This window comes from Lactuca serriola, chromosome 9 (genome assembly GCF_051521515.1).
Source record: "Lactuca serriola cultivar US96UC23 chromosome 9, Lser_US96UC23_V15, whole genome shotgun sequence".
Classification (NCBI taxonomy): Eukaryota; Viridiplantae; Streptophyta; class Magnoliopsida; order Asterales; family Asteraceae; genus Lactuca; species Lactuca serriola.
This window is the reverse complement of record NC_136416.1, coordinates 169,175,634-169,195,898: the sequence shown is the minus strand read 5'-3', so window position 1 is coordinate 169,195,898 and position 20,265 is coordinate 169,175,634. Positions and strand designations below refer to the sequence as shown.

The following is a 20,265-nucleotide window of genomic DNA, read 5'->3' as shown; positions in this document are numbered from 1 at the left end:
GTTTAGGTTGTGTCGGCTAACTTTCGCTCGATCTCTATTTTGAGTTTTTAGCTGTCTACCGCAACTCTGAAACTTAGAAAAATCCTACCTTCCTCATACGAACTCAGATTTGGATGTTCTTTTTATGTATGTTCACGGTTTAATGATATCTACGACATTGGTTTAGATACTTAAGGCTAAAAAGTATTTTATTTAAATCATCTAATTCAGATTCGTAATGAGCGACTGGAATCTTAAGAGACTTGAGAATAGATTGTACCTTACTGATGACCCACTCGCATTCACTAACCTGTTTCGAACAGGTCTTACAGCAAAACAATTGTCAAAGGCCTGTGCACTTTCAGTGGCATATCCTCTCTACTCCAAAAAATCACCACGAACAATCAAGCATCTTCCCTCGTACTTAGGGACTCCAGACTTCACCATGCGTGGGCTTCCGAACTTCCTCGTCTTCCGAATCTGTTGACCAAACTTTAAGATGTCCAAACTCATCAGCATCCTCATGCACAATCAACACTCTTTTTCATTCTAATCTCTTCTAACTTTCATAGATAGTAAGTTTCATTATCTTCTTCATCCTTCTTCTCACTCATTCTTCTCAACATACCACTACAAGAAAAACGTGATTTTTCTAGGGAAGGTTGCTATGGAACGTATTTTCATTGTTAATCTACAATGGATCATGCTATGGAATGTCGTTCCATAGCAATGTTGCTACCACATTGTCTACAGATTTTTTTTTTTGGTAGCGAGAGTGGGAGTTTCTAGGGAAAATGCTACCGACTACATATCCATTGGTAATATGCTACCGATAGTTCTATGGAACAAAATTTTGTAGCAATTTTCCAATGACATTTGTTACCAAATCACTTTCCATTGTACTGCTGCTATGGAATTCATCATCGTGGTTAATATGCAACAGAGTTTGTGATGGAAACTAATTCCATAGTTGAATTGCTATGGAAGTACCATTCGTAGGTATTTGCTACGAAATTATGCTATTGAATATGATTTCATTTGCTTGTTTTGCTATGGAACAAAACACATAGCTAATTTGTGACGACATTTATTGGGATGTTGAATGCTTAATTAATTTTGTTATACTATGGATGAATTATTATTATGATCATTGGAGTTTGTAAGATCTAGTTTGAATGAATGAATTCGTAATATGTGGCATAAACTAATGGCTAAGAGATGTAAAAACGAATAGATATTGCTGGCAAGCAGACTCGAACTTAAGCATATGCTAAAAAAGGGCGCGGTTAAGCCAGTTGTGATAATCAAGTAGTGTATAATTTATTGAATACATAGTATAATATTCATTACAAAGTTATTTTTAATTACATTAACCGGGCATGTTAAACTATATATAATATATGTAGATTATTTTCCTTAATAACGAATTCATTACAAACTTATTTTTAATTAAATTAACTATACTTCATCACAAAAATAACATGGGTTTTATAAATACTTCATCCTACTCAAACAACATAGCAAGCAAAAATTACTAAAATGCCCTTTTAAAAGAACCAAAATAAAATTATAGTAGTACTATACAACTTCATATACAATACAATAAGAACACTAATATTCAATGTCCATTCTATTATCAACCATTAATATTTTTAAGAAATATACAAAACCTACCATACTCTACATACCAACAACAAACTGTGCAATATCTTTGTCGATCCTCATCCTCTTCATGGCCTATTGCCAATGCACCTTTAACAGAATGATGTGGGTCTTCATATTGGAATGTGATGTTATTCGTTGTAAGTCTATGAACAACATTAATAGCCTGCAATAACTCTTTGGCACTATCAACAACACCCGTGTACTCCCCATCATCCGGAACTGCACAACCAACATAGGCAGGAAGTAATTGTAAACCTACACATTAAACTATCCATCAATTAGTCCAATGTACCCTTTTCAATAAAACAATAAATATTATACAACACAACACAACTAAATACTAACCCCAAACTACAAACATGCCTTAATTAACTATATATATAATTAAATTTACATATATACCATATATACATACCTTCATCACATTGATGAGGACCTATTGAAATGTAGATCCTTCCAAGCAAATAAATTATCTTAAGATGATCTTCATCTACACCTTTTCTCAACAAAGTCAATCCTAAATCAAAATTGTTGTAATAAAAGCACTCATCCAGTTGACAGAATAACAATATCAATGTATAACATCTATGATACAAAATATTAATAAATGGTATATTTAGATTACATATTATTACTGAAATTACACATACAATTCCTTGTCTATACATGGATTCAATGTTATTATGCAATGCACATGTGCGTTTAAATGAATCAACTTTCAGAGTTTTGGGACCCATTCCTTCAAACATGTCAATGCATGTTGTTCTGTACACTTGAGGATCACCCCCTGCTTCATACATCTTCTTTGAACTTCAAAAATTTAAATACACAGTAAATAACAAACAAATAAAGTTTATTTCATCAAATATAGATTCATTAGTTGATGTTCACTGATAATTACTAAAGTCTTGCAGAGACGATGTCTTTTGCAGACTCTATGTAACATCCCGAATTCATCTGTGTCTCTTAAACCCTTCTCCTTTTCCCAAGTAGTCAAGTTAAGCCCCTTAAGTAAATTGTTAGGCTTGTGAGTATGATGGGCATACTGAAGAGTATGTTGCACATAGTCGTGCACTTAATTTGGACCCGGACTCGCCTGGGTACGCTGGGCATACCCAGGGTTACGCTGGGTGTAGCGAGCCCAGGTGTAAACCCTAATTTGGGGCTTGTGCACTATAAAAGGAATGTTATGGCCTTAACCACAGCCCCCATTTCAGAGAGTGAAACCATAATAGAGAATCCTCCTTCGTTTCTAGCTAGTGTGTTGGTGTTCTAAGCTTCAAAGTGTCATTTCAAGGTGGTGGAAAAGAAGAAGAGGCCTGTTTGGAAGCTTGAAGTTTGTGGGCAAGAGTAGATCCGAGCTTTTCAGAGGTTGGAGCTTCTTCCTGAGGGAAAAAGCTCAAAAATTTCCTTGTCATTTGTGTTATGTGCTTCTTGAGCCAATTTCTAGGGTTTTTGGTCCCAAGATGGAGTCTTTATGAGAAAATAGTCTCCATTGGTCTAGATCTATCATATTTCAGGATTATAAGAGTTGTATGTTCATAAAAATGCAATCTTGGACGTGAATATTGAGCCATGCATGATCTAGACCTTTTGAGGAGGAAGGAAAAGTGTTAGAGGGTGTTAGAGGGTGTAGGGACCTAGATCTAGACCTTTTGAGGAGGAAGGAAAAGTGTTAGAGGGTGTAGGGACCTTTACAACCATGCAAAGGCTTAAAGGTTCCAACTTTATGGGATAAGAGGTCTAGAAAGAGTCAGATCTGAAAAGTTGAATGAGTGTCTTAACCGTTAAAGCCCAAAAACCAAGGAAAGGCTGAAACTAAGAGTTACGTTGGGCGTAACTCTCAGTACGAGCAACGTAAGGGGTTGAGACCCCGTTTTTGACTCGCCGACGTACGCCCCACGTACAGAGAGGGTACGCGCCGCGTACTGCCTTCTGTTGACTTCCGTTGACTTTTAGAGTTTTGGTCAACCGTTGGATTTTTAGGGTCAGGGAGGGGTAAAATGGTCTTTTACCCTCTGTGGAATTGTAGAGTGGATTTAATCTAGCCTTTGAGAGCCATTATTTATTTGAGAGTGTTGTTATGTGTTTAGGCGGGGGCTAGACCAGTGTGTTCGAGTGCGATATTATCCGAGATACCCGAGGTGAGTCTTCTCACTATACGTTACCTAGAGTGGTATATTTGTGTAGAACGGAGGGTTTTTTGTGCTATGTGTATGTATGAGATTATGTGGAATGTGATATATGTATGCTATGTGATTGTATAGACCGGACCGGAGGGTCCAACGATATAGACCGGACCGAAGTGTCCAACGATACAGACCGGGCCAAAGGGCCCAACGAGCTATGACCAGACCAGAGAGTCCAACAAGCTACGGGACTGGAGGGACCAGCTGAGACACATCGACCGGAGGGTCGTACTGTAGCCTCGAGAGGCGTATTGTATGTAGTATTTTGGGGAACTCACTAAGCCTTGTGCTTACAGTGTTTGTGTGATGTGTTTCAGGTACCAGTGAGGATCGCGGGAAGGCGCCGGCATGACCAGTACACACTATCGGAGTTTCATATATTTGATCTTGGGATGTGATTTTATGGATTTGTTATGTGATACATTGAGAATTGTAAATTTTTATGGATGAAATTGCATTATTTAAAAGTGAAAAATTGTTTTGAAATTTACGGTGTTACAAGTTGGTATCAGAGCCTTGGTTTGAGGGATTCGGATGCACCTTTGGTCGTGTTTGGACTCAAACTGAGGATTTGAGAAAGTTTTTAATCAAATAAACAATTTTTCTGAAGAAGTAAAAGAGAAAAACAGGAGAAAGCAGTGTGTACGGTCAGCCAGTACCCGAACGGTGATTTCCCAAAATACCCTTGCATTATGTATTATGAGTTATGATTATGATATGATATGCATGCTAGAGTAGGCTAGGTATTCATATTAGGACTAGAGTGGCCTGATTTGTGATGCCTTAGCATAGGAAGATTTATGCTGCTTGAGAGTGAATAGGTAGCAGTGAGGAGCTTATGAGAGATCTACCGAAGGGTAGCCTATGCTAGCGAGATGTAGAGTACATGTGATTTGGGATCCAAGGAGGAGGACTTGGGGTGAATACTGATGCGGTGTGGATGGTAGTATAAGGGCCCGTCCAAGTAAGAATCCTTAGGGTACTAGGAAGCAAGTAGGGTTGTGTTATCGAGTGCGAGTATGCTCGAGTGGATCTCTGATATTTTCTGTTGTATTTCAGAGAGACATCATGGTTGGGACATGCCACACACATGAGAGTAGTGGTGTTAGTGATGAGGAGATCCGCAGGTTGATTCATGAGGAGGTGGCTGCTGACATCCAAGCTGAGATACCTGAGATGTTTGGGTCTATCAAGACCACTCTGATCGAGAATTTTGACGAGCGTTACGCTACTCTTGCTGATGCTGATGTTGTTGCGGCCACCATAGTCGTCGCTGCTGCAAGGCCACACGGGGGTGACTCATTGTTGTACCGAGAGTTCAGCAACATGAAACCACCAGAGTTCGACGAGATGCATGATCCGATCGTTGCAATGAGATGGATTTCTGACATTGAGGGATGTTTCTATACTTGCTCATGTCCGGAGCATTTGAGAGTTCGATTTGTACAGAACCAGCTTCGCTTGGGGGCGAAGGACTGGTGGAAGTTTGTGATGGCAGACTTCACTACGGCAAAGTTTACTGCGGTGACCTGGGAGAGGTTCACCACGATGTTACGAGATGAGTATTTTCCCCCTATGGAGACGGAACGTCTAGCCCAGGAGTTCTTGTCCCTCAAGCAAGGAACTAAGTCTGTTATGGTGATTATGAGGATGTTTCATGAGAGGGCGCTGTTTTTCCCTGAGCACGTGTCGACTGAGCAGACACATATGAGTCGATACGTGAGCATATTGAGGAGGGATATCCATGAATTCATGGCGAACTCGTCATACCGGACATTTGCCGAGCTCCAGGCAAATGCCCGAAAGAGGGAGATTGAGCTAGAGACTCAGGTCAGGGAGGAGGCCGAGTCTCAGAGGAGGGAAAGGCGACCGGCATAGGCGCAACCGGCAGCCAAGCGGGGAAAGCTCGCTGATTCGAGATCTGGGGGTCCGAAGGGCCGCACTTGTGGGAAGTGCGGCAAGAGCCACGAGGGAGTGTGCAGAGTTGGGGTGTGTCACAAGTGTGGGAAGGAGGGACACTATGCGAGGAATTGTCCCCATGGATTCATGGTTTGCTTCCATTGCAACCAGACTGGCCATCGGAAGGTCGAGTGCCCACAGCTGCGGCAGGGATCAGCATAGGGATCTGTACCTGCTGCCCGAGCTATTGAGGCCCGGCCGGTGAATGCCGAGGAACCAAAGGCTCGCGGGAGAGCCTTCCAGTTGACAGCGGAGGAGGTCCGCACAGCGCCCGATGTGGTGGCTGGTATGTATTCTTTCTTTTGTTTATGCTGAGTTATGAAATATTGTACTTATATTGCAATATGCGTAGGTACTTTTCTTGTGAGTTTTGTACCTGCTTTGGTGTTATTTGACTCGTGTGCGAGTCGGACATTTGTGTCTTTAGCTTTTAGTCAGCACATCAGTACCCAGCGAGAGGCGTTGAGTCTACCTCTACGAGTTTCCATATCTGATGAACGAGCGGTGTATGCCACTAATGTGATTCGAAGTTGTGTGCTCGAGATTTTCGGCGTTGAGTTTCCGATTGATTTGGTCCCGATTGCAATAAGAAATGTATGTGTCATCGTGGGCATGGACTGGTTGAGCAGGTTTGGAGCGGTTATCGACTACGAGTGACAGTTGGTAACCATACGAGACCCTAGTGGGGGAGTTCTTACGATTTATGGCGAGGGTACCCGTTCTGGGTCAGCATTTTGTTCAGCTGCCAGAGCAAGACAGAGTTTACAGCAGGGCTGCAGTGGGTTTGTAGCCTATGTGATGGATACGTGAGTGGCCACTAAGAGGCTGAGCTCGATTGATGATGTTCCGATAGTGCGCGAATTCCCAGATGTTTTCCCCAAGGAGTTGCCAGGTGTGCCTCCCGAGAGGCAGGTTCAGTTCCACATCGATTTGATTCCGAGGGCAACGCCTATCGCCAAGGCGCCTTATTTCCTTGCGCCACCAGATATGCAGGAGTTATCCTCGCAGCTTCAGGAGCTGCTGGGGAAGGGGTTTATTAGACCGACTAGCTCACCGTAGGGAGTGCCGATCCTTTTTGTCAAGAAAAAGGATGGTTCAAACCGGATGTGCATTGATTACTAGGAGTTGAACAAGTTGACGGTCAAGAACCGTTACACACTACCGAGAATCGACGATCTATTCGACCAGTTGCAGGGAGCATCTTGGTTCTCCAAGATTGATCTGAGGTCGGGATATCATCAAATGAGAGTGCGGGATGAGGATATCTAGAAGACGGAGTTTAGAACTCGTTATTGGCATTACGAGTTCATGGTGATGCCTTTCGGGCTCACCAATGCACCGACAGTGTTCATGGATCTCATGAACAGGGTGTGCATGTCGATGTTGGATCATTCAGTGATCGTGCTCATTGATGATATTTTGGTGTATTTGAGATCCGTAGAGCAGCATGAGGAGCATTTGAGGGAGATCCTTGGAGTTCTAATATTGGAGAGGCTTTACGCCAAATTCTCCAAGTGCAAGTTCTGGTTACGGGAGGTCCAGTTCTTGGGGCATCTCGTCAACCAAAATGGGATTTTCGTCGATCCGGCCAAGATTGAGGTGGTTTTAAGATGGGAGGTTACTAGATCAGGAGTTTCCTCGGGTTGGCGGGCTATTATCGGAGATTTATCAGGGATTTCTCCAAGATCGCCGTGCCACTCACCAGGTTGACCCGGAAGGGTGTCGCTTTTTCATGGGGTCTAGAGCAGCAGACCTTATTTGAGACACTTCGCCAGAGATTATACGAAGCCCAGGTATTAGCCCTCCTGAAAGGGATGGAGGATTTTCTGGTATATTGTGATGCATCGATATCGGGGTTGGGTGCAGTACTTATGCAGAGGGGGTATGTGATAGCATATGCATCGAGGCAGCTAAAGCCTCATGAGATGAGGTATCCCACCTACAATCTGGAGTTGGGGGCAGTGGTGTTTGCCCTCAAGATATGGCGTCACTATTTGTATGGGGTTCGGTGTACTATATACACGGACCACAAGAGCTTGAAGTATTTGATGGATCAACCCAATCTGAATATGCACCAGAGGAGGTGGTTGGACGTGGTAAAGGATTACGATTGTGAGATCCTATACCACCCGGGCAAGGCTAATGTTGTAGCTGATGCCCTGAGTCGTAGGGCGGAGAGTGCCCCGATTCGATACATTTGTATGCGGATGACAGTGATGGATCCAGTGTTGGACACCATTCTTGAGGCCCAGGTAGAGGACGTGAGGACGAAGAACCGTAAGAGAGAGCGGGTGGTTGGGCAAGTACCGGAGTTCGTTACCGATAGCCACGGGCTTATGACCTTTCAGGGTCGGATTTGGGTGCCGTATGCAGGCGGGGCACACACCGGAGGCGCATCGATCGAGATTCTCGATCCATCCCAGGGCCACTAAGATGTATTTGGATCTGAAGAAAGATTATTGGTGGCCCTGTATGAAGAGGGATGTAGCATGGTTTGTCGAGAGGTGCTTGACATGTCGCAAGGTTAAGGCCGAGCACCAGCGTCCGCATGGAAAGTTGTAGCCTCTTGAGGTTTCCCAGTGGAAGTGGGAACAGATTTCCATGGATTTCATCACCAAATTGCCGAGGACCGCGAGGGGTGTCGATGCAATTTGGGTGATCGTCGACCGGCTCACGAAGAGCGCTCACTTTCTTGCTATCAGTGAGGGCTCTTCTGCAGAGAGGTTGGCCGAGTTCTATGTGAGAGAGGTGGTATCATGGCATGGAGTGCCAATCTCGATTGTGTCGGATCGGGATATACATTTCACATCCAGATTCTGGTAGAAGTTCAATGAGGATTTGGGCATGAGGCTGCATTTCAGTATCGCCTACCATCCACATACGGATGGGCAGAGTGAGCTGACGATTCAGACATTCGAGGACATGCTCCGAGCATGCGTGTTGGACTTCGGAGGAAGTTGGGACACGCACTTGCCGTTGGCCGAGTATTCTTATAACAACATCCACCATTTGAGTATCGGTATGCCTCCCTTTGAGTTATTGTATGGGTGGAGGTGTCCGAATCTCATCTGTTGGGGAGAGGTCGGGCAGCAAGTGTTGGGTAGCACTAATTAGTGCTTCAGGCGATAGAGCAAATACAGCAGGTCAGGCAGAGATTGTTGACAGATCAGAGTCGCCAAAAGAGTTACGCGGATAAGTGACGACCCGAGCTCGAGTTTTAGGTCAGAGATTTTGTACTCCTGAAGGTGTCTCCTTGGAAAGGAGTGATCTGGTTCAGGAAGAGGGGCAAGCTGTGGCCCCGATACATCGGTCCATTCAGAGTGTCTGCGAGGGTGGGCAAAGTAGCATATCGTTTGGAACTACCTGCGGAGTTGAGCCAGATTCATGATACCTTCCACGTGTCTCAGTTGAGGGAGTGTATTGCTGACGAGTCAGAAGTGGTACCGTTGGAGTATATTCAGGTGGATGCGAGCCTAAATTATGTTGAGAGACCGATCGCGATCTTGGACCGGAAGGTCAAGATTCTGAGGAACAAGGAGGTGCCTATGGTTCAGGTCCAGTGGCAACATCGGAGAGGGTCCGAGCTGACTTGGGAGCCGGAGTCCAAGATGCAGGAGCAGCATCCGAAGTTGTTTGCGGCATGAGACTTCGAGGGCAAAGTTTGATTCTAATGGGGGAGAATTGTAACATCCCGAATTCAGGTGTGTCTCTTAAACCCTTCTCCTTTTCCCAAGTTGTCAAGTTAAGCCCCTTAAGTGAATTGTTAGGCTTGTGAGTATGGTGGGTGTACTGAAGAGTACGCTAAGCGTACTTGCACGCTTAATTTGGACGCGGACTCGCCTGGGTATGCTGGGCGTACCCAGGGTTACGCTGGGTGTAGCGAGCCCAGGGGTAAACCCTAATTTGGGGCTTGTGCACTATAAAACGAATGTTATGGCCTTGACCTCAGCCCCCATTCCAGAGAGTGAAACCCTAATAAAGAGTCCTCCTTCATTTCTATCTAGTGTGTTGGTGTTCTAAGCTTCAAAGAGTCATTTCAAGGTGGTGGAAGAGAAGAAGAGGCCAGTTTGGAAGCTAGAAGTTTGTAAGCAAGAGTAGATCCGAGCTTTTTAGAGGTTGGAGCTTCTTCCTAAGGTAAAAAGCTCAAAACTTGCCTTGTCATTTGTGTTGTGTGCTTCTTGAGCCAATTTCTAGGGTTTTTGGTCCCAATATGGAGACTTTATGAGCAAATGGTCTCCACTGGCCTAGATCTATCATATTTCAGGAGTATAAGAGTTGTATGTTCATAAAAATGCAATCTTGGACGTGAATATTGAGCCATGCATGAGATCTAGACCTTTTGAGGAGGAAGGAAAAGTGTCAGAGGGTGTAAGGACCTTTACAGCCATGCAAAGGCTTAAAGGTTCCGACTTTATGGGATAAGAGGTCTGTAAAGAGTCAGATCTGAAAGTTGAATGAGTGTCTTAACCATTTAAGACCAAAAACCAAGGAAAGGCTGAAACTAAGACTTACGCTGGGCGTAACTCTCAGTACGCGCAGCGTAAGGGGTTGAGACCCTGTTTGTGACTCGCCGATGTACGCCCCACATACAGAAAAGGGACGCACCGCATACTGCCTTCTGTTGACTTCCATTTACTTTTAGGGTTTTGGTCAACCTTTGGACTTTTAGGGTCAGGGAGGGGTAAAATGGTCTTTTACCCTTCTGTGGAATTGTAGAGTGGATTTAATCTAGCCTTTGAGAGCCATTATTTATTTGAGAGTGTTGTTATGCATTTAGGCGGGGGCTAGACCAGTGTTTTTGAGTGCGAGATTATCCGAGATACCCGAGGTGAGTCTTCTCACTATACGTTACCTAGAGTGGTATATTTGTGTAGAACATATGGTCTTGTGTGCTATGTGTATGTATGAGATTATGTGCAATGTGATATATGTATGCTATGTGATTGTATAGACCAGACCGGAGGGTCCAACGATATAGACCGGACCGAAGGGTCCAACGATACAGATTGGGCCGAAGGGCCCAACGATCTATGACGGAAGCAGAGGGTCCAACGAGCTATAGGACTGGAGGGTCTCGCTGAGACACATCGACCGGAGGGTCGTACTATAGCCTCGAGAGGCGTATGTGTTGTATGTGGTATTTTGGGGAACTCGCTAAGCCTTGTGCTTACAATGTTTGTGTGATGTGTTTCAGGTACTAGTGAGGATCGCGGGAAGGCGCCAACATGACCAGTATACACTATCAGAGTTTCATATATTTGATCTTGGGAGGTGATTTTATGGATTTGTAATGTGATACATTGAGAATTGTGAATTATTATGGATGAAATTGCATTATTTAAAAGTGAAAAATTATTTTGAAATTTACGGTGTTACATTCTGACCCTAATACTACAAATATCCGAATCAAAAGCTCTAATGAGAGATCATCTAACGAAAGGCGACTTCTAGTATTCGACATTCTACTTACAAAATACAGATTGGAGTAGTTGATTTCAATTTCTTTTTTTAAAAATTAAGCGTAAATATGAACGACAGTGTAACAGGGTATGGAAAAAAACTTACTTTATGTTGATTTGGTCGAGAGGAGTACAGGAGTCTCTATTATCAGAGAAAATCGTTTTTGAGAATGATTATTCTAAGACGATTTGGGGGTTTTAGTGTTTGTATACAGATTTATCGTCCAAAAATGTTGAGATGTTATGAATGGTTGAAGAACTAGAACGCCGACGTGACGTCAGATGTATGATGGCACCTTAACAATTTATAGTGCAAAAAGATCAAATTGCCCCTGAAATCATTCCAAAAATGTGAATACTCAGGGTATTTGTGTCAAAATACATATTCAAATATTATAGCCTTTTATAGCTAGGTAATATTGGACTTTTGATTGTTAAAATGAAAAAGACAAAAATAACATATATATCATAATCCATAATGTAATACATTTATATTAACATTTCACCAAATTACTAGTATATATTCATGTGCTAATATACATATTAAAAGTGGAAAAATATTTTAATAGTAAACTTATTTACATTAGGTTTTAGACACAATACTTTTCTTTTGTTGCCACTTTTAGTCCCTATCTTTATAATAACTTTTTTTACTTTGATTTCAGCCACACTACTTTTTCTCTGTTGCCACTTTTAGTCCATATGTTTATTCCTTTATAATTTTACCTATGAAAAGCATGGGTACTCCACTAGTTGATATTAAACCAAATTACCAAGTCCAAAATAAAATACATGTTTGTTTATGCCTTTACAAATGTATTTAATATGTATTTAATACTAGGAAAGAACAAACATTTGCTACATACAACTATAATCACAATACAATATAAAAACTAATATTAAAAGTTCAAAATACATTATTCCAATTTCAAACATTATTTAAACATCATTCCAAACTTTAACTCTTTTAGTCCCTTATATTAAACCAAAAGAATCTACATAACATTAATTGTCATAATATGAAAGTACATATCAACAAACTACTGATAAATTATACGAAACTCCCCAGAAAACCTAACGAAACAAGCATCCCATAAACAGATGTCACACATAAACACCCATTTGTATCCATTCACAAAAGCGTCAGACACACTACCTACAGACTTATGCAATGTAGAAAATCTATGGAAGCCATGGAAGTGTACATGATTCCTCCCCTCCCTATTTAAGTGGAGATGAACCTTAGAACAAGTTGCTGTAAGATTCCACTTACCTTTTGCTTTGCGGTAAGCATTGTTCAACATGTCCAAAGCTTCGTGCTTTCTATGTCTCCCTTCAGGCATCAACATCTATCCCAGGACAAATGTTGAATCCAAATGTCCCAAAGCAGATTCTTCTTCAAGCATCGTTTTCCCTTCATGTTCAGCTTCTAAGAAAAATAACTTCATCTGAAAAAAACCATTAAACACATAATTTCTAGTTAAAGTTATGCAAAACAAGTAACAAATTAATTACTACTATGCATATATACAACAATCTACCAATCCATTCCTGAATATAATATTTGGGTTTCTCATTTCTATGCATTTATTGACAACTGTATGTTTCTGGTCAGAGCAAACACGAAATCGTAATCTATCTAACTCCATATGTTTATATACTTCATCCATTTTTCCTGCCTCGTTGAAGAATCTGCAACTGCAAACGAAACACAATATTGGCTCGATAATGTAAAGACAACTCAAATACACTTGTGAAATAGAATGATCAAAGGCAAAACTTACACACTCTTCGTCATGAAAGCCTCGACTGCTGAAATTTTTGCCAAGTCGACTATTATTTTCTCCATCACTTCAAATGGCATGTCTGATAGCGATTTCGTTTGATTTCTTGATTGAATCTTACACGAAGTACTGGCTTCGATAATAATAAACATTCACTAAGATAACGATTCTCCGAAATTGATGTTAGGGTTTTTTGTCTGTCGGAATTTTTAAGTTGGGGATGTTTCAAAGTGACTGAATTTCAGAGTGAAGAACTGAAACAAGGTGTTTTGTTGGAAAACATTATGGCGCCTAGAAGATTTTCCATTACAAAATGACCAAATTATCCTAATGCATATAATGAATTGTATTTAATTAGTAAGGGTAGTTTTGTAAAAACTCATATTTAAAAGAAAAATCAATTTCAATTTTAATTAACCAAGGTTGTAAAAATCGTTCGTCGGTAGCTCGGCGGTCGACTGGCGATAAGCGATTAATCAGACTCAGCAGAGATTAATCGAGGACCCTAAATTATTAATAAAATTATTTAAAAAGTTAATATTTCCTACAATATTAAGTGTTTGAAAATTTTAAATTTTAATACACAACCGGCACAAATGATATATGTTGATCAATGGCCCATATGTCTTAATTATGTCAACAATGGACACCATAATCAACTACCAAGTTGACCAATGGCCCATCTGTCATCCATAAGTCAACCATGGACACCATAATCAACTACCATGTTGGCCAATGACCCATATGTCATCCATATGTTAACCATGGACACCATAAGCAACTACCATGTTGACTAGTGGCCCATATGTCAACCATAGACACCATACGCAACAACCATTTTGACCAATAGCCCATATGTCATCCATATGTCAACCATAGACACCATAACCAACTACCAAGTTGACCAATGGCCCATATGTCATCCATATGTCAACCATGGACACCATAAGCAACTACCATGTTGACCAATGGCTCATATGTCCTCCATATGTCAACCATGGACACCATAAGCAACTACCATGTTGACCAATGGTCCATATGCCATCCATATGTCAACCATGGACACCATAAGCAACTACCATGTTGACCAAGGGCCCATATGTCAACCATATGTCAACCATGGACACCATACTCAACTACCATGTCTCGATACAATTTAAGGCCAGTTCGTAAGGTAGGTTGGTTGTGCTTGGGTCTCCTTCTCTAAAGACGTTTTACATTTTTTTTGTTAGGCCACGTTGACCAATGGCCCATATGTCAACCATGGACACCATAAGCAACTACCATGTTGACCAACGGCCCATATGTCAACAATGGACACCATAAGCAACAAACATCTTGACCAATGGCCCATATGTCATCCATATGTCAACCAAGGACACCATAAGCAACTACAATGTTGACCAATGGCCCATATGTCAACTATGGACACCATAAGCAAAAACCATGTTGAACAATGGCCCATATGTCATCCATATGTAAACCATGGGAACCATAAGCAACTACCATGTTGACCAATGGCCCATATGTCAAACATGGACACCATAAGCAACAACCATGTTGACCGATGGCCCATATGTCAACCATATGTTAACTATGGACACAAAAATCAACTACCATGTCGACCAATTAGCCATATGTCATCCATATGTCAACCATGGACACCAGAAGCAACTATCATGTTGACCAATGGCCCATATATCAACCATGGACACCATAAGCAACAACCATGTTGACCAATGGCCCATATGTTATCCATATGTCAACCATGGACACGATAAAAACTACCATGTTGACCGATCGCCCATATGTCATCCATATGCCAACCATGGACACCATAAGCAACTACCATGTTGACAAAGGGCCCATATGTCATCCATATATCAACCATGGACACCATACTCAACTAGCATGTTGACCAATGGCCCATACGTCAACCATGGACACCTTAAGCAACTACCATGTTGACCAATGGCCCATATGTCAGCCATGGACACGATAAGCAACAATCATGTTGACCAATGGCCCATATGTTATCCATATGTCAACCGTGGACACCATAACCAGCTAGCATGTTGACCAATGGCCCACATGTCAACCATGGACACCGTAAGCAACAACCATGTTGACCAATAGCCCACATGTCATCCATATGTCAACCATGGACACTTTAAACAACTACCATGTTGACCCATGGCCCATATGTCAACCATGGCCACCATCAGCAACAACCATGTTGACCAATGGCCCATATGTTAACCATGGGCAGCCTAAGAAACAACCATGTTGACCAATGGCCCATATGTCATCCATATGTCAACCATGGACACCATAAGCAACAACCATGTTGACCATTGGCCGATATGTCATCCAAATGTCAACCATGGACACCATAAGCAACTACCATGTTGACCAATGGTCCATATGTCAACCATGGACACCATAAGCAACAACCATGATGACCAATGACCCATATGTCAATCATATGTCAACTATAGACACCATAATCAACTACCATGTTGGCCAATGGCCCATATGTCATCCATATGTCAACTATGGACACCATAAGCAACTACCATGTTGACCAATGGCACCTATATCAACCATGGACACCATAAGCAACAACCATGTTGACCAATGGCCCATATGTCATCCATATGTCAACCATGGACACCATAATCAACTACCATGTTGACTAATTGCCCATATGTCAACCATGGACACCATAAGAAACTACCATGTCTACCAATGGCCCATATCTCAACCATGGACACCATAAGCAACAACCATGTTCACCAATGGTCCATATGTCAACCATGGACACCATCAGCAAAAATCATGTTGAACTATGGCCCATATGTCATCCATATGTCAACCATGGACACCATGAGCAACTACCATGTTGTCCAATGGCCCATATGTCAACCATGGACACCATAAGCAATAACCATGTTGACCAATGGCCCATATGTCAACCATGGACATCATAAGCAACAACCATGTTGAACTATGGCCCATATGTCATCCATATGTCAACCCTGGACACCATAAGCAACTACCATGTTGACCAATGGCCCATATATCAACCATGGACACCATAAGCAACAACCATGTTGACCAATGGCCCATATGTCATCCATATGTCAACCATGGACACCATAAAAAACTACCATGTTGACCAACGGCCCATATGCCATCCATATGTCTACCATGGACACGATAAGTAACTACCATGTTGACCAAGGGCCCATATGTCAACCATAGACACCATACTCAACTACCATGTTGACCAATGGCCCACATGTCAAACATGGACACCGTAAGCAACAACCAAGTTGACCAATAGCCCATATGTCATCCATATGTCAACCATGGACACCTTAAGCAACTACCATGTTGACCAATGGCCCATATGTCAATCATGGACACCGTAAGCAACTACCATGTTGTCTAATAGTCCATATGTCAACCATGGACACCTTAAACAACTACCATGTTGACCAATGGCCCATATGTCAATCATGGACACCGTAAGCAACTACCATGTTGTCTAATAGCCCATATGACATCCATATGTCAACCATGGACACCATAAGAAACAACCATCTTGACCAATGGCCCATATGTCAACCATGGACACCATAAGCAACTAGCATGTTGACCAATGGACCATATGTCAACCATGGACACCATAAGCAACAACCATGTTGACCAACGGCCTATATGTCATCCATATGTTAACCATGGACAACATAAGCAACTGCCATGTTGACCAATGGTCCATATGTCAATCATAGACATCATAAGCAACAACCATGTTGACCAATGGCCCATATGTCATCCATATGTCAACTATGGACACCATAATCAACTACCACGTTGACCAATGGCCCATATGTCAACCATGGACACCATAAGCAACTACCATGTTGACCAATGGCCCCTATATCAACCATGGACACCATAAGCAACAACCATGTTGACCAATGGCCCATATTTCATCCATATGTCAACCATGGACACCATAATCAACTACCATGTTGACTAATCGCCGGTATGTCATCCATGGACACCATAAGAAACTACCATGTTTACCAATGGCCCATATGTCAACCATGGACACCATAAGCAATAGCCATATTGACCAATGGCCCATATGTCATCCATAAGTCAACCATGGACACCATAATCAACTACCATGTTGACCAATGGCCCTTATGTCAACCATGAACACCATAAGTAACAACCATGTTGACCAATAGCCCATATGTAATCCATATATCAAGCATGAACAACTTAAGAAACAACCATGTTGACCAACTGCCCATATGTCAACCATGGACACCATAAGCAACGACCATGTTGAACAATGGACCATATGTCGACAATGGAAACCGTAAGCAACAACCATCTTGACCAATGGCCCATATGTCATCCATATGTCAACCATGGACACCATAAGCAACTACCATGTTGACCAATGGCCCATATGTCAACCATGGACACCATAAGCAACAACCATGTTGACCAATGGCCCACATGTCATCCATATGTCAACTATGGACACCATAATCAACTACCATGTTCAACAATGGACCATATGTCATCGATATGTCAACCATTGACACCATAAGCAATTACCATGTTGACCAATGGCCCATATATCAACCATGGACACCATAAGCAACAACCATGTTGACCAATCGCCCATATATCATCCATACGTCAACCATTGATACCATAAGAAACTACCATGTTGACCAATGGCCCATATGTCATCCATATGTCAACCATGGACACCATAAGCAACTAGGATGTTGACTAAGGGCCGATATGTCATCCATATGTCAACCATGGACACCATACTCAACTCCATGTTGACCAATGGCCCATATGTTAACCATGGACACCTTAAGCAACTACCATGTTGACTAATGGCCCATATGTCAACCATGGACACGATAAGCAACAACCATGTTGACCAATGGCTCATATGTTATCCATATGTCAACCATGGACACCATAATCAACTACCATGTTGACTAATGGCCTACATTCAACCATGGACACCGTAAGCAACAACCATGTTGACCAATAGCCCATATGTCATCCATATGTCAACCATGGACACCTTAAGTAACTACCATGTTGAGCATTGGCCCATATATCAACCACGGACACCATAAGCAACTACCATGTTGACCAATGGGCCATATGTCAACCATGGACACCATAAGAAACTACCATCTTGACCAATGGCCCATATGTCAACCATGGACACCATAAGCAACAACCAAGTTGACCAATGGCCCATATGTCAAACATGGACACCATAAGCAACAACCATGTTGACCAATGGCCCATATGTCAACCATGGACACCATAAGCAACTACCATGTTGACCGATGGCCCATATGTCAACCATGGAAACCATAAGCAAACACCATGTTGACCAATCGCCCATATGTCATCCGTATGTCAACTATGGACACCATAATCAACTACCATGTTGACCAATGGCCCATATGTCATCCGTATGTCAACCATGGACACCATAAGCAACTACCATGTTGACTAATGGACCATATGTCAACCATGGAAACCATAAGCAACAACGTAGTTGCTGACTAATGGACCATATGTCAACCATGGAAACCATAAGCAACAACCATGTTGACCAATGGCCCATATGTCATCCATATGTCAACAATGGACACCATAATCAACTACCATGTTGACCAATCACCAATATGTCATCCATATGTCGACCATGGACACCATAAGCAACTACCATGTTGACCAATGGCCCATATATCAACCATGGACACGATAAGCAACAACCATGTTGACCAAAGGTCCCTATGTCATCTATATGTCAACCATGGACACCATAATCCACTACCATGTTGACCAATGGCCCATATGTCAACCATGGACACCATAAGAAACTACCATATTTACCAATGGCCCATATGTCAACCATGGACACCATTAGCAACAACCATGTTGACCAATGGCCCATATGTCAACCATGGACACCATAAGAAACAACCATGTTGAACTATGGCCCATATGTCATCCATATGTCAACTATGGACACCATAAGCAAGTACCATGTTGACTAATGGCCCATATGTGAACCATGGACACCATACGCAACAACCATGTTGACCAATGGCCCATATGTCAACTATGGACACCTTAATCAACTACCATGTTGACCAATGGCCCATATGTCATCCATATGTCAACCATGGACACCATAAGCAACTACCTTGTTGACTAATGGCCCATATATCAACCATGGACGCCATAAGCAACAACCATGTCGTCCAATGGCCCATATGTCATCCATATGTCAACTATGGACACCATAACAAACTACCATGTTGACCAATCGCCCATATGTCATCCATATGTCAACCATGGCCACCATAAGCAACTACCATGTTGACCAAGGGCCCATATTTCATCCATATGTCAACCATGGACACCATACTCAACTACCATGTTGACCAATGACCCATATGTCAACCATGGACACCTTAAGCAACTACCATGTTGACCAATGGTCTATATGTCAGCCATGGACACGATAAGCAACAACCATGTTGACCAATGTCCCATATGTTATCCATATGTCAACCATGGACACCATAATACTACCATGTTGACCAATGGCCCACATGTCAACCATGGACACCGTAAGCAACAACCATGTTGACCAATAACCCATATGTCATTCATATTTCAACCATGGACACCATAAGCAACTACCATGTTGACCAATGGACCATATGTCAACCATGGACACCATAAGCAACTACCATGTTGATCAATGGCCATTACCATGTGGACCAAGCAACCTATGTCATCCATGGACACAATAAGCCACTACGATATATATTGACATGACCCGTACGTCTTTTGTATATAAATTTCAATTTAAACACAAAAGCATAAAGATGTATAGTTTATTATTGTTTAGTCCTCGTATATACTTTTAAGTTAAAATTATAGTATGAACACATCGTTACTCTATGTTCTTTCTTGACGTTATTTATACGTACATACCCTATCTATCAATTTGTAGCTACTTTAAATAAATTTGAATTACTAAATATTTTGCGGTAATTAGCACAGTTCGAATTTTTTTATTAGTGGAGGTTCAAAGTATTTCAAAATTCGTTTCCCTCCAACCTACACATGTTTATGTTGCATATTAGGGTA

At 42.0% G+C, this 20,265-nt stretch overlaps 1 protein-coding gene across 1 annotated transcript; it reads right to left on the bottom strand.

Annotated features, from left to right (window-relative positions):
• Positions 1–12,600: 12,600 nt before the first annotated feature.
• LOC145076282 (uncharacterized) lies at positions 12,601–13,115 on the bottom strand. The gene is made up of 3 exons (XM_079022215.1): positions 13,036–13,115; positions 12,793–12,949; positions 12,601–12,699 (listed from the first exon to the last, which is right to left on the bottom strand). The coding sequence occupies exons 1-3, from the start codon at positions 13,113–13,115 to the stop codon at positions 12,601–12,603; spliced, it is 336 nt and encodes a 111-aa protein (XP_078878341.1).
• Between the last annotated feature and the right edge of the window lie 7,150 nt (positions 13,116–20,265).